Source organism: Aquarana catesbeiana, linkage group LG01 (genome assembly GCF_042186555.1).
Source record: "Aquarana catesbeiana isolate 2022-GZ linkage group LG01, ASM4218655v1, whole genome shotgun sequence".
NCBI classification, from domain to species: Eukaryota; Metazoa; Chordata; class Amphibia; order Anura; family Ranidae; genus Aquarana; species Aquarana catesbeiana.
Window position 1 is genome coordinate 169955676 of NC_133324.1, and position 13905 is coordinate 169969580.

General features: G+C 40.1%; 1 protein-coding gene across 16 annotated transcripts in view; it reads left to right on the top strand.

Moving 5' to 3' along the window:
- Window positions 1-13905, top strand: part of CAST (calpastatin) — a 264338-nt gene that overhangs the window by 229547 nt on the left and 20886 nt on the right. For all 16 annotated transcript variants that reach the window (XM_073624543.1, XM_073624542.1, XM_073624550.1 and 13 more), the window contains 9 exons: window positions 6176-6283; window positions 6774-6857; window positions 8420-8518; window positions 9003-9083; window positions 9160-9204; window positions 10007-10096; window positions 10222-10299; window positions 12584-12688; window positions 13381-13464. In XM_073624543.1, coding sequence (XP_073480644.1) covers window positions 6176-6283; window positions 6774-6857; window positions 8420-8518; window positions 9003-9083; window positions 9160-9204; window positions 10007-10096; window positions 10222-10299; window positions 12584-12688; window positions 13381-13464 — 774 coding nt within the window. The remainder of the gene's footprint in view (window positions 1-6175; window positions 6284-6773; window positions 6858-8419; window positions 8519-9002; window positions 9084-9159; window positions 9205-10006; window positions 10097-10221; window positions 10300-12583; window positions 12689-13380; window positions 13465-13905) is intronic.

A 13905-nucleotide genomic window follows, 5' to 3' on the forward strand; every position in this document is an offset into this window, starting at 1 on the left:
CCCTTAGGGACAGAGTTCCTCTTTCCATCAGGGCTGTTGGTGTTTCTTTAGCTTTTCAGCACCAATCATCTGCTTCCCTGATTTGCAGCTGCCAGCTGGTCCTCTGTTCACACGTTCTCGAAGTTCCACCAAGTTGATGTTCAGGTCTCAGCTGACTTTGTTCAGGTCTCAGCAAACTTTGACAGCAAGGTGATTCAAGCTGTGTGTTTTCTGTGTTTTGTTCAGGTTCTTTAACCCTTCTTTTTTTCGTAGGCCTGTTGGCCGTTGGCTATGTTTTTGCCCACCCCTCAGCTCATTGTTTGGGCATATTCCATGGTCTATGAATACAAGTTCTGTGTCCTGTACTGTATGATTAAGATAAAAGGAATTTTGACTTGTATATAAATTCCTTATCTTGGAGTACAGTATAGGACACAGACCTTGATCACTCCTTTTTATGTGCTAAAAAACTGGAGGTAGCTTGTACAGTATGTAACCCACAGTCTAAGTATACAAGGCCTGTACTGTATTCCCAAGAGAATACATTTACAGTTAAAGTGGCTGTAAAGGCACAAGATTTTTTACCTTCATGCATTCTATGCATGAAGGTGTAAAACCTTCTGTATGCAGCAGCCCCCCTACTACTTGCCTGAACCCCCTCTCGATCCAGCGATGTCCAGGAGAGCCTTGCCTGATTTGGCTTTTGCCAGCAGCAGAGCCATTGGCTCTTGCTGCTGTCAATCACAGCCAATGAGCCAATTGGGGAGGGACCGAACCACGGATCCATGTGTGAATGGACACACAGAGCAGTGGCTCAACTCGGGTGCCCCCATAGCAAGGGGAGGGGCCAGAAGTGCCGACGTGGGACCCGAGAAGAAGAGGATCCAGGCTGCCCTGTGCAAAGCCACTGTACAGACCAGGTAAGTATAACATGTTTGTTCTTTAAAAAATAAAACAAGACTTTAATATCAATTTTAAAGTGGTTGTAAACCCTTACAGACCACTTTAACCTACAGGTAAGCCTAGATTAAGGCTTACCTGTAGGTGCAAGAAATATCTCCTTAAACTGGACGGTTAAGGAGATATTTTCCTAAAAACGGGCACCGATGTCTACGGCGCATGCGCGCCATACACAACGGCGCAGGCGCACTGAGCGTGCCGTTAGTGAAGGCGATCATGCCGTCACTGACGGCTCCCGCGCACATGCGCTGGAGTGACGTCATCGCTGCTCCGGCCTGTCACAGCGCCGGAGCAGCGATACCCGGAAGGAAGATGGACGCTTCGTGAAAGAGGGGACAACGGTGACATCGCAGGCTCCTGTGTCAGGTAAGTGACACATAATGGGCTACTATGCAATGCATAGTAGCCCATTATGCTTTACCTTTGCAGGGAAACAAAGAGGAAGTAAACCCATAAGGGTTTACTTCCTCTTTAAGTCAAAATTCCTGTTCCTACTTTCTGTATTCAAGACCTCCATTTCATATACTGCAGTGTGGTGTGGGCCCTAGCAGGGGTCATTCCACATTGTGGGTAATTCTTTTTTACCTCCTAGTCAGCTTATCAGTTCTTTGGATGTGGTGGCTGCTTTAGTTTTTTTTTTTTTTTTCTTTTTTTAATATTCTTTATTTATTCAAAGGGAGGCAGGGAGTCCAATGTCTTATCAGTTTCCATCAATTACATAAACATTTTCTTTTAACTGCAATACATTTTCTGCTAACTTAATATTCCATGATTATATAAGCATGCATATATACATCCTTCACCAATACATATATGTATGTATGTATCCACTCAAACAAAAGAGAAAAAAATAAAAAAATAAATAAAAAAAATAAAAGAATATTCACCGTCACTACTTCAACTTTTACCTCCATGGACACTTTAAACCTCCCTTTCATTTTATATTTTACTAAACAAAATCTTCAGAAGTAAATCAATAAACACAAATAAAAAAACAAACAAAGAAAAAAAAAAGGGGAGGTCATCCTTCGTTCCCCGAGAAGACGGGCAGCCAAAGCAAAAAACATAGGTGTAGGACACCTCATTCCCCAGACGCGCTCCCCAGAAGTCTCCTCCCCTCTTCTGAGTATACAAATTGATCCCAGTCTGCCCATGTTCTAGTGTATTGCTTTTTTCTGTCTTGTGCTGACATTACTAGATCCTCCATAACTCCTATATTTCTTACCCTATTTAGCCACTGGGCGATGGAAGGAGGTTTGGGATCCCTCCAGCAAAGAGGAATACAGGCTTTAGCTGCATTGACCATATGACATAGCACAGATTTTTTATATACCTGCCAGGGGATTTGTGAACAGTGAAGAAGAAAAAAGGCGGGGTCATCTGGTATTGGAAAGGCTGTAAACTTTTGGGAAGTCCTCTGTATCTCCAGCCAGTATTGTCAATCTTAGGACAGTACCAAAATATGTGAAATAGTGCCCCCAGATCCTCTCTACATCTCCAACAACAGTCTGAAGCCTCTGGAGAAAATTTACTTAGCCTTGCCGGAGTGTAATACCATCGTGTCAGTAATTTATAATTATATTCCTGAATCCGCGTGCATATTGATGAGTTCAGCGAAAGATAGATAATATTCTGACTTTGGGGTCCTATCCAGATCTCTCTCCCATTTACCAAGGCCTGGCATCACAAAATCTTTTGAGGGCCTGCTAAGCAAAGCATATACCTTAGAAACAGGGCTTTTTTTCAGCAGGAACGTGGGGGAAAGCAGTTCCGGCACCTCCAGCATTGAATGTATGTAATGGCAAGGGGGTCTATTGATGCTAGTTGCTGGGAGGATCTATTGTTGTCTATTTTTGCCAAGGAGGTCTATTGTTGCTGGTGTGTAATCTACTGTTGCTGGGGGTGGGTCTTATGTTGCTGGGGATCAGTTGTTGCTGGGAGGGATCTAGTGATGCTGGCTGCAGGGAAATCTTTTGTTTCTGCTTGGGGTCTGTTGTTTCTGGGGGAGGGGGTATTTTGTTGTGAGTAATCCATTGCTGCTGCAGGGGGGTCTATTTTTGTGAGACAGGGGTGTATTTTTTGGTAAGGAGGTCTATTGTTGCTGGTGTGGGATCTACTGTTGCTGGGGGTCAGTTGTTGCTGGGAGGGATCTAGTGATGCAGGTTGAAGGGAAATCTGTTGTTGCTGCTGGGGGTCTATTGTTTCTTGGGGAGGGGGTATTTTGTTGTGCGTGATCCATGGTTGCTGGGGGGTCTATTGTTGCTGGAGGAGATCTATTTTTACGGGGTGGGGGGTGTCTATTTTTGCTAAGGAGGTCTATTGTTGCTGGTGTGGGATCTACTGTTGCTGGGAGGGATCTAGTGATGCTGGCTGAAGGGAAATCTGTTGTTGTTGCTGGGGGTCTGTTGTTTCTGGGGGGGGGGGGTGTATTTTGTTGTGAGTGATCTATTGTTGCTGTGGTGTCTATTGTTGTTGGCTGCTGCAGAGTCTATTGATGCTGGTTGCAGGGAGATCTGTTATTGCTGCTGGGGATCTTTTGTTGCTTGCTGCATGGGATCTATTTTCTTGCTTTTCTTGTTATCATTAACAAATTTCATACAAATTACTTAGTACCACAATTAAAACTTGGTTCTGTATCCTCTAAAAAGGGCAGTACTGGGAGGTGGGTAGGGGTGAAACCAAGGGACGTTGCTCAGAGGTGGGTAGGGGGTGGAGACAAGGGGTGACTCAGAAAGGGAGTTCCTGCACCCATTGTCTGAGAAAAAAAGCCCTGCTTAGAAATCTTCCGAGGGAGGGGTATGACTCAAATATAGTTAGTTGGCGCTGATAATTTATCGGTGATCCCAAGGACCTAAAGAAGTGATGTAACTGCAACACCTGCCAGAGATTTATTTCATACCAGCCCCCCGGGTGCGTCAATGTGGCCACCGTGGGCCAATTCTCATGATTCAAAAAAGTGCGATGCCTGAAAACAGCCCTTCTCTATTAGGTTATTAAACGCTCCTAATTCCAAGCCTGGAGGGAAACTAGGGTTTCCCAATATTGGGAACAAGGATGATTGCATCGTGGAAAATTTAGGGTTCTGACAAAATCCAGATCCCATTCGCAGTGTAGGGCCTATAATAGGATATGTTTTAAGAGGGGCGGGTAGGGCTGCATAGCACCAAGGTGCTCTACACAGAGTTATTGGACTAGATTGTTGTTCTATGTCTATCCAAAGTTTGAATTCTGTATGTCTTCACCAGTCGATCATTCTGCCCAGATGGGCCGCTTGATAATTAAATGCGTCTGGGGCAGCTACACCGCCAAAGCACTTGGGTAATGTCAAAAGGCATCTACTAATCCTGGGACGTTTATTCGCCCATATAAATTTAGTAAAAAGAGTTCGGATTTGATGAAAAAAAACTGCTGGGATAACGTAGGTAATCCAAAAAAATATATAATGCGGCGCTAAATTCAATAACTAAAAAGCTGTCCAAAGATGGTCTGAGGAATGGGAGAAATACAATCACCAGGTATAGTGCAGATGAAAAGGAACACTCGTCACCACGTGGTAATGTAGTCTGCTTACCAGAAGGCTTGTAAAAACAGACAACAACTTCCAGATGGCTTCCTTCTCAGATCAACATCTCCCATAAATCACATCAGCAGTGGGACTTTCAAATATGCAGTCATCAAATACCTCAAATACCTTATCAAATGGGAAGTGTGTTAGTACTACAGAGCATAAGGAGGAGGAGTTCTGAAGTTCACTACCGTGTTTTCCCAAAAAATAAGCCCCACCCCGAAAGTAAGACCTAGAGTGATTATCAGGGTGGGCTGCAATATAAGCCACCCCCCCAAAAAATAAGCCCTAGTAAATTTCATTAAAAATCCTGTAATCCCTTTTGTAAAACTGTTACAGTGTCTCCGTTTGTTCCTGTATTAAAACTCCCATGTTTACACCCACCGCTGGCCCGCCTCTGGTCCTCTTCTCTCCTCCCGGCTGACGCCTGCTGCCCCTTCCTCTTCTGTGCACGGAGCAGGCTGACGTCATCGTTATATAAAACTGTGGTTCACTGCACTGTATACCAGTGTACTATTTTTATTAAAACAGATTACATCATTTCATAATGATTTTAAGAAAGATTTTTTTTTTTTAAATGATTAAAATTATGTAAAAAACTGACTGCTGACCTGACAATGTGAGGGGTGGGGGAGAGGGAGGAGAAGACAGGCGACACAGGAGCATTCAGGGTTTGGAGAGTTATGATGATGTTCCAGAAGAAGATGACATGACTGTATTTGAATAAATGTAGTTTATTGTACCAACAGTAAAGAACTAAGACATCCCCTGAAAATAAGCCCTAGTGTGCTTTTTGTAGCCAAAATTAATATAAGACCCGGTCTTCTTCGGGGAAACACAGTAGCTGAGGCTGTTAACCGTGCTTCAGATAAAACTGAACACAGGACAGCACTGTATTTCTGGCTGGATTAACAGGTATTTTTGCACTTATTGAACAGATATAGCCAAACACATTTATTGGTATATTTAACAGACCAAAAAGGAGCAAATAAGCATTCATTGTTAGAGCTTATATGCTGTTTAAAGTGTAAGGCAAAATGTCAACCTACTCTGCCAGCAGTTTTGTTCTAGTTGTGCAGACTACAAGTAGGTAAACTGTAAAGAAACCGCACACTATTCCAACAAAAAAAGCTCACAAACAGTGCAGGAATATCACCATTATGGATCCCGCTAGATCGCCCTGAACTACATTGCACTTATTTTACATAGGAATGTAATATTGACTGTTAATGTGTTATATGGGTGGATATATGCACCCCTGGCAGCCCTGCCACCCTAGGCTTATGTTGGCTATGCAGAAATCCAGATTTGAATTTAGGATATATTGTCAGTAATTCTCTGTAGGCTCATCCTGGTTTTAGGGACTCCTGTGGTTCCCTGCAGCAATAGATTTTTAAGTAAGTTAAAATAATTAGCAAATCATTGTGCCTAGTTTGCACCCATCTGGTTATTTTGATCGTTTTTTTTTTTTTTTTTTTTTAATGGTAAAGAGTACAAAGTCATAATGCAAATGAAAAGATCAGGAAAAATATTTTTGCATAGAGGAAACTTTCTTCTTGTGTTATTTGCTATCTATAGACCAGCTGCAGCATACTTTGGACTATTTTGAGAAACTACAATAATGAAATAAAATAATATAATAATGTGATGTTTGTATGTTACTTATTGCAGCCAGCACTGACTGATATGGATGTATTGGATGAATTGTCAAAGGATTTTGAATTTTCTCCTCCTTCGCCTGCCCAGCCCTCTGCTCCACCTGCTGCTGTTGCACCCAAAGTAAGCCATAGAGATGTATATCTTTATACTGATAGGTTTAAAAAAAGTTGCAAAATATTTGGTAAGGTGTATACTGCAGTAATATGTAATAAGCAACTTTTCACACTTATGCGACCTGGCCGTGACTGACGCGATTTTGCCGCAACCTTGACATGACTTGAAGCAATGCCTATGTAATCTTGAGGTCTATGGACCACAAGTCGCAACAAAGTCGGGCGAATGTAGTCCAGGGACTACTTTGAAGTCGCACAGATATGAATGATACTCATTGGAAATCATGGGGTACGACTTGTCATGCGACTTTGCAGTCCCAAGTCGCAGGACAAATCGCCCAGGTGTGAAAGGGGCCTAAGCAATAAAAATAAATTAAATATTACTACAGTAACCTGGCTGCTTTGGCTTATTTTACCATTTTAATGTGCTTATGATTTTATACCTGTTGGTTGTCTGCATCACTGAGCTCATTGCCTACTTTTCTCTGTCTGTTAAGGACACTACACAAGACAAACAAGCGAAAGCAGATGTTGTCGTACCTTCCTCAGCATCCTCTGTACAGGCTGCCACAGCACCCTCTGTATGTACCCTGCGATTAAACTGTCTACCTATCTACAATATAATCTATAGAACAAGCTTGTTCTGCAAAAGATGTTGAGGTTGGGGTCTATGTGCAACAAATGGGCTGGAAGTATTTAAAAAAAAAAAAAAAATTAGGTTTAATCTGTTTTACATTTTTTTTCTGTTATAATGAGTTCACATGAAAAAAGGCAACATAAGGCTCAGATAGATATCAATTTACAGTACAATACACCACCTCAGTGAAAGGATATATATGCTGACACATATCAAAAGATGACCGGGTAGTTCCCAATAGGTAAATAACAAAGAAGCATAACTACCTTTTTAGTAAGCAGGTATTGATGCAGGCAATATTTAGACAGATCGACATGGTAAAGTCTCACAAATATACCTTATACCAAAAATATAAGGAACAACAAAAGTCAGTCACACGGAGAGGGGTCTTTCTATAATGGGAGCAATAAGGGGATACCTCTCTCGGGTGGACAGATAACAATAATATGATTGTGAACAGACGAGCATCTTGAAATCTTGATGGGTGAGTAGCAACCAGAAAATATGGCTTAGAAAAAAAAGAAAAACTTTGTAAAACAAAGAAGAAAAATAGAGAGCGCAAAAGAGAAAAAAAAAGAAAAAATACCCCAGCGCTAGGATGAGGGATGAAGTCGGGCTTAAAAAAAATTAGGATGTGTGTAGCCCCTTTTCCAAATAAAAAAAAAAAAAGTTGGTCCCCCATAGAGCTGTATGTTAACTGTACTTTTAATCAGCATAATGTAGTAAAGTGGGTGGGCAGCAGGGTGCCTGGGATCAGACTGCATATCTGCTGTTCTTGAATTGGAAGGGAAGGGGGTAAAAATATTACTTGGTTATGTTCAGTAAATTTAACAGATCTTGCTTTCTGTTAGACCACAGTAATTTTGTTAATTCCTAAAGGTGCCTACAGACATTAAATAATGTTCACCTGATCCATGTGGCAATGCTCATATGTTTATAGCCATCTTCACCTTCACAAACTCTTCATGGCCAAGCATGATATGGGTGCACTTACAAGATTTTTTCATTAAAAAAAGCTTGTTCGTGCCTGTCCGCTGTCTAATATTTGTAGCAGCTTCACATATTTAGTCCTTACCAAGGATTTCTGACCTAATATAGGATGAGTAATTTTCTTCAGGCAATACGATATGGGAAATACAAAAGTGGGAGCATAAAAACAATCACGGTTTGAACAGCATAACAGCTAGGAACTAACACCAAAGTGCAAGATGTTTTGCATTTTCATGATGTGTATTGTAGTCCTAAGGGCCTATCAACGTATGACATGGTTATGGAAGGTTATTGGAATTTTCCAATTAAAACATGGGGCAGGGGGATGACTTGCATAACTGCAGCGGAGAAAAGTCAGATCCTAAAACTTGCTCTGCTCTCCAGCAGAGCTGGGTATATTTGAATTATCTCTGAAACATGCTAGTGCTATAACAATGAGCAAAATAGTATAATAAAAAAATGACAGCTGTGAATGCAATAGTATGTATCAATAATTTCTCTTTCACATATTCTTAGGCTGGTATGGACATGGCCTTAGATGAATTAATTGGTACTCTGGAAGGCCCTGAGTTTAATGCACCGGAGTCTCCTGCCTACACAGGTCCAGAAGTAACGGTAATGCCTTTTTTTTCTCCCTTTATTTGGTCTGCATCAATTACTAGACTTTACTTACAGGATTGAACAGCAGGTGTAAGACCTTCTTAGTCCAATGAGTGGCGAGTACCTGCTTCTTATTTATGCTTACATTACTTTCTGAAAAAAGTGAAATATTTCCCAACTTTATTAAAAATGATCATCTCAGGGGTGAATGGGAGGTTTATGTGGTATGTATTATATTTTATACCAGGACACTCACTGACTTTTAATTGCACCTCTTGGTTAGTACTGGTGCAGCAGTGAGCAGGTCTTGTTTTATAGCCAGTGACTGTATTGGTGGCCAGCTTCACCACATGAGGCCACACTGTATAGATGTGCATTTGTGTCACTTACAGCAGCTGGGCCATTTTAGTGCTTTTACAACTGCACACATTGGAATAATTAAACGATGAGATAATATCAGATAATCAGAAAGCCTTAAAACCACGCCATCTTTTTACAGGAAACCGCTACAGCAATACACATTGAAGAACTTGGAAAAAGGGAAAGCTCCATCCCTCCAGCATACAGGCACTTGTTAGATGTAAGTGGAACACGCTTGTATAGAGAGCTGTGACTTTTTCAGGTTTGCTCTGTACTAAACACATGGTGTTTTCTAGGGGAAAGCAGGGGAAAAACCAGCAGTGCCCCCTCCTGAAGAAAAGGTATGTCAGATATTTCTAGCTTCTTTATTTCTACTTTTAAACAGGGGTTATTTATATTCAGTATTTCCTAATGGTTACAGTTAATTAGCAGTGGAAACAGAATAGGGGTTGCTGCCACATTTACATCCCAATGACTGATTAGGGCTCAGAAATATATATGTGCTCTGTTATCTACCCTGATACTGGATCTAGTGAAATACAGAAAGTATGTCCAAAATAAAAAGAAATGAAAACTCAGTTTCAACCAGGGAGCACCTCTTCTGTCATTTCTCATGTCAAGGTCACCAGTTTTGAATTGGTAGGCTTAAGACTTTCAGAATATCTGTTGGGGGAGCGATCTTTACATTCTTGCCAATAAGCACTCTCCTGGTGCCTTCTGAGGTGCTGAGAGCTTGCAGCCTCTGCCAACTCTTTGTTTCACTCTTAAGATTCTTGAGATTATAACAACTCATTATGTGACATTGCTGTGCTTACCTGGTCAGGCCCCAGACCATGTTCAAGTACCTGCTGCATGTTACAGGGGCACTGGCATATATGGTAGAAGGAATGGCAGTTAGATTGTGGCAGAAGGTGGGGTCCTCAAACATACACAGAATAGTGATACGTTTTTATGTCACAATGGTAGAAAGATTTTGTTTTTATTTATTTTATTTTTTTTTTAGAATACAATAAATATCAGGTGAATTATAATAGGATTATTTGTAAAACATGCACGTATGCGATCATGAAAATACTTGCTATCAGTTGCAATTTTCTGTAATATTGGAACACTAAGTATGTGATAAACCTTTTGCCTCTTCAGCCAATGACAGAAAGTGAGCTGGCAGATGAATTGGACTTTACATGTTCCCCATCCCCAGTTGTACAGAAAACACCTCCTGCCAAACCAAAAGTGAGTATTCGTATGAATTTTTTATTAAAAAAAGGTAAATGTGCTACCATTAAAAATAGATTGTTAAAAAAGATTTTCCGCTTATTCAGTCATATTGGTTCATTTGTTTTGTTTTTGTCTTTGAGGATGCTGAATTGAAAAAGGCAGAGCCGGAATCTGTGGTTAGCGCCACCTCCTCCTCTTCTGTCCAGGCTACACCTTCTGTAAGTAGCACAATATATGCATATATAACATTCATAACATTTCATCTTTTGTAGACATACCATTTAGGCCCCCTTTACAATTTTCTGCTCAGGTGTGCAGAGATGATGCATGCACGTTAACACTCCTTATGTCATGTATTACCATGATTTGCATTAAAGGCAGCCCATTCATTTGAATGTCTGCCAAAATAGCCCACACGCACCTACTTCTTTTTTTTCCAATGCAACACCCCACAAAGAATAGTAGTGCATTACTGTGTGTTGCTGTGAACTGCATGCTAATGAATGAACTGATGTAACATTCAAGATGAAGGGGCCCTTAGGAGATCCATGTGTGTGGTATTCTACTATTCTGAATATGGCAATTGTGATACAAGTAGTTAATCGAGAGGTGGCTCCCAGGTGCAAGGAAGAGGACAATCTCATTTAATTCTAAGGATGTAAAATTCTGAAATACAGTACCTTGCTGTAGAAACATTACATATATCTAGATAAACGCACAAGCTCCTGCTCAAGACACAACAATGTATATTATTGTAATTGCTGTATATATTTATGCCATAGGGTAATTGCTCTTTATTAGTCATTCTATATTGCTATGAGTAGATCACAGCAATTATATGTATATCATTCTGGCACTGGGCAAAATGTGACATTCTGCTTTAATCTTGCAGCCTTGCTTTAATTTCTCTCTTAGTGTTTAATTTACTCTGAAGGCTAACTACCTGTGCAGCATGATAAAAATGAATGTCACACATCTATGTGTTTTTTTGGGGATTGGTTGCTGTGTATACTGGTATCCCTTTTGTGTATCATTTGGCTTTGTATTGCTGCTTCTATTAAATAAAAACAAATCAAAGTCTTGCATTTAATTGTAGACAAGTACCTAAATACACTGTTGAAATACATGCATGTTTAAGATTTGTAATGTTGGCCAGCTGGTAAAAGTAAGATCACTGGGCTATGTCCAGGTACAGCATTATTGCTTCCTGCTCATTTGACAGAAGGGTTAATCCTGATTTTATTGTCCAATGTACAAGCTTGAGGTTGAGTAGTAACATAGGGAGTTGACTTGCTGCACCAGGAAACAAGTGTGCCATCTGCATGGTTGTACAGTCTGGAAAATATGTGCAAATCACAAAATTTGGCTGAACAGAATTACAAAACCTTTAAAAGGTAGAACTGCAAACATGTATTTTTGACTGTCTATTTAGCTGTTTATGTCGGGTTCTACTTTAAAGGATATGTCATTTTCATATAGCTTCATACATTTCCAGGGTTATTTTTACCAATATCATCTTTTACTATTAACGCAGAGGTTTATTATTATTATTATTATTATTCAGGATTTATATAGCGCCAACAGTTTGCGCAGCGCTTAACAAAATTAAGGCAGACATTAGTTACATTACAATTTGGTACAAGAGGAATCAGAGGGCCCTGCTCACTAGAGCTTACAATCTTGGAGGGAGGGTCAATTGATACAAAAGTTAATAGCTGTGGGGGATGAGCTGATGGAGAAAGTACAACAGTGTATTAGTTAGAAGCAGGATAGGCTTCTTTAAAGAGAAGGGTTTTCAGGGATGGTCTAAAGATGGATAGATTAGGAGACAGTCGGACAGATTGAGGTAGGGAGTTCCAAAGGATGAGAGGAGCTCTGGAGAAATCCTGTAGGCGAGCATGGGAGGAGGTGTCAAGTGAGATAGAGAGCAGGAGGTCTTGGGAGGAACGAAGAAGGTGATTAGGTTGGTATTTTGAGACTAGGTTAGTGATGTAGCTGGGGGCAGAGTTTGGATGGCTTTGTAAATTATTGTTAGTACTTTGACTTTAGTGTATGTAGAGGTAGTCCAATGAGGAGCGAGTTGCAGTAGTCAAGGCGAGAGATGACCAGGGAGTGAATTAGAAGCTTGGTGGGGTCATTGGTTAAAAAGGGGCGTATTCTAGAGTTGTTGCGGAGGTTAATACACAGTATACACTCCCCATTGAAATGTACACAGATCTGACTTTACTGAACTGCTACTCTGACTACAGGAATGTAGTATGTTTTAATGGTAATACAGTTTAAATTAGTTTAATAATTGGTTGTTACTATTATACAGAACAAATATTTTACGTCCCAGTTGCCCAAAAGTATAAAAGACAATTATAACAATCCGCGGTTTGTAGTCATTTGCAGACAGACTGCTTCATTATTGTACATTACTGCACATTCTGCAAAATAGTCTTGCTGCTATATAAGCACCAGTTACATTCATAATCTTTTTTATTTTATTTATTCCTGTAGAAAGCACCGACATGCAAAGCTGACCCACTGGATGCCTTGTCTGGGACATTAGGAGTCAGGAAAGAAGATCCAAAAGACAAAAAACCTGCTGCAGATACAGTAAAGGTAATGTGGTTTGCATAATGTAAAATATTTCTAGTCGTATCTAGTACAGTTTTTTACCTGTAAAGTGACCTTTATGGTTTTTTTATGTCACAAAGTGACAGCAACACAATGATGTGTTTATAAGCTGCGTTTAATTTGTGTCTTTCATATCTGCCTAGAGTTTTTATCTTTTCAAGGTATTTTCCACTTAAAGTAAAAAAAAAAAAAGACAACCCTTTAATGGTATCCCTCTACCAAACAGATTATTGAAACATAATCAAGGATCACTTGGAAACCTCTGGGCTGATACTTTAGGAATTAAAGTGTATGTCCGCTTTTGCAACTGTATTCGGATAACACCTACCACGTGTTGACATCTGTTACTTATTCTGCTAAAATTCTATACAAAATGTATCTTGACTGTATTCTAGCCTTGTTGAAGAAAATAAAGAATTACCAAGCTCACCCTGCTTTGTAATGTTTAGAAGGGGGCTGTGGAGTAATGTTTTAACATAATGCGCAACTCTGTGTACATGAATGCTGACATGCAGGGAGAAGGATTTAAGACAGAAGAAACCAATAGTCCATAACTAGACTTTAAATTGGTTACTTAAATGATCAGACTCTTATGATAAACCTAATTGTGAATTATATTTCATACTTGATTGTCTACTAATAATAAAAGGAAGGTTTTTTTTTTTCTTTTCTCCTAGGAGCAAACGGGCAAAGAGAAGAAAGATAAACTAGGAGAAGATGAAAAGACAATACCTCCTGACTACAGACTAAAGGAAGTTAAGGTAGACCATTAAATTGTATCTAAACCCAAAAGCAACAATGTAATGTATTGTAGCTTATTCATCCTTGGATGTGGTGGCTGCATTCATTTTTTTTTTTTTTTTTTTTAGTCTTTTTTTTTTTCCCCTTTTTATTTTCATTTCTCTCCTAACAGACCAAACTGTCCAGAAAAAAGTGGCGGTTAGAGGGCTGTGACAAACCATTTAACACTAATGCCCCGTAAACACGGTCGGATTTTCCGACGGAAAATGTGTGATAGGACCTTGTTGTCGGAAATTACGACCGTGTGTAGGCTCCATCACACATTTTCCATCGGATTTTCCGACACACAAAGTTTGAGAGCAGGATATAAAATTTTCCGACAACAAAATCCGTTGTCAGAAATTCCGATCGTGTGTACACAAATCCGACGGACAACGTGCCACGCATGCTCAGAATAAATA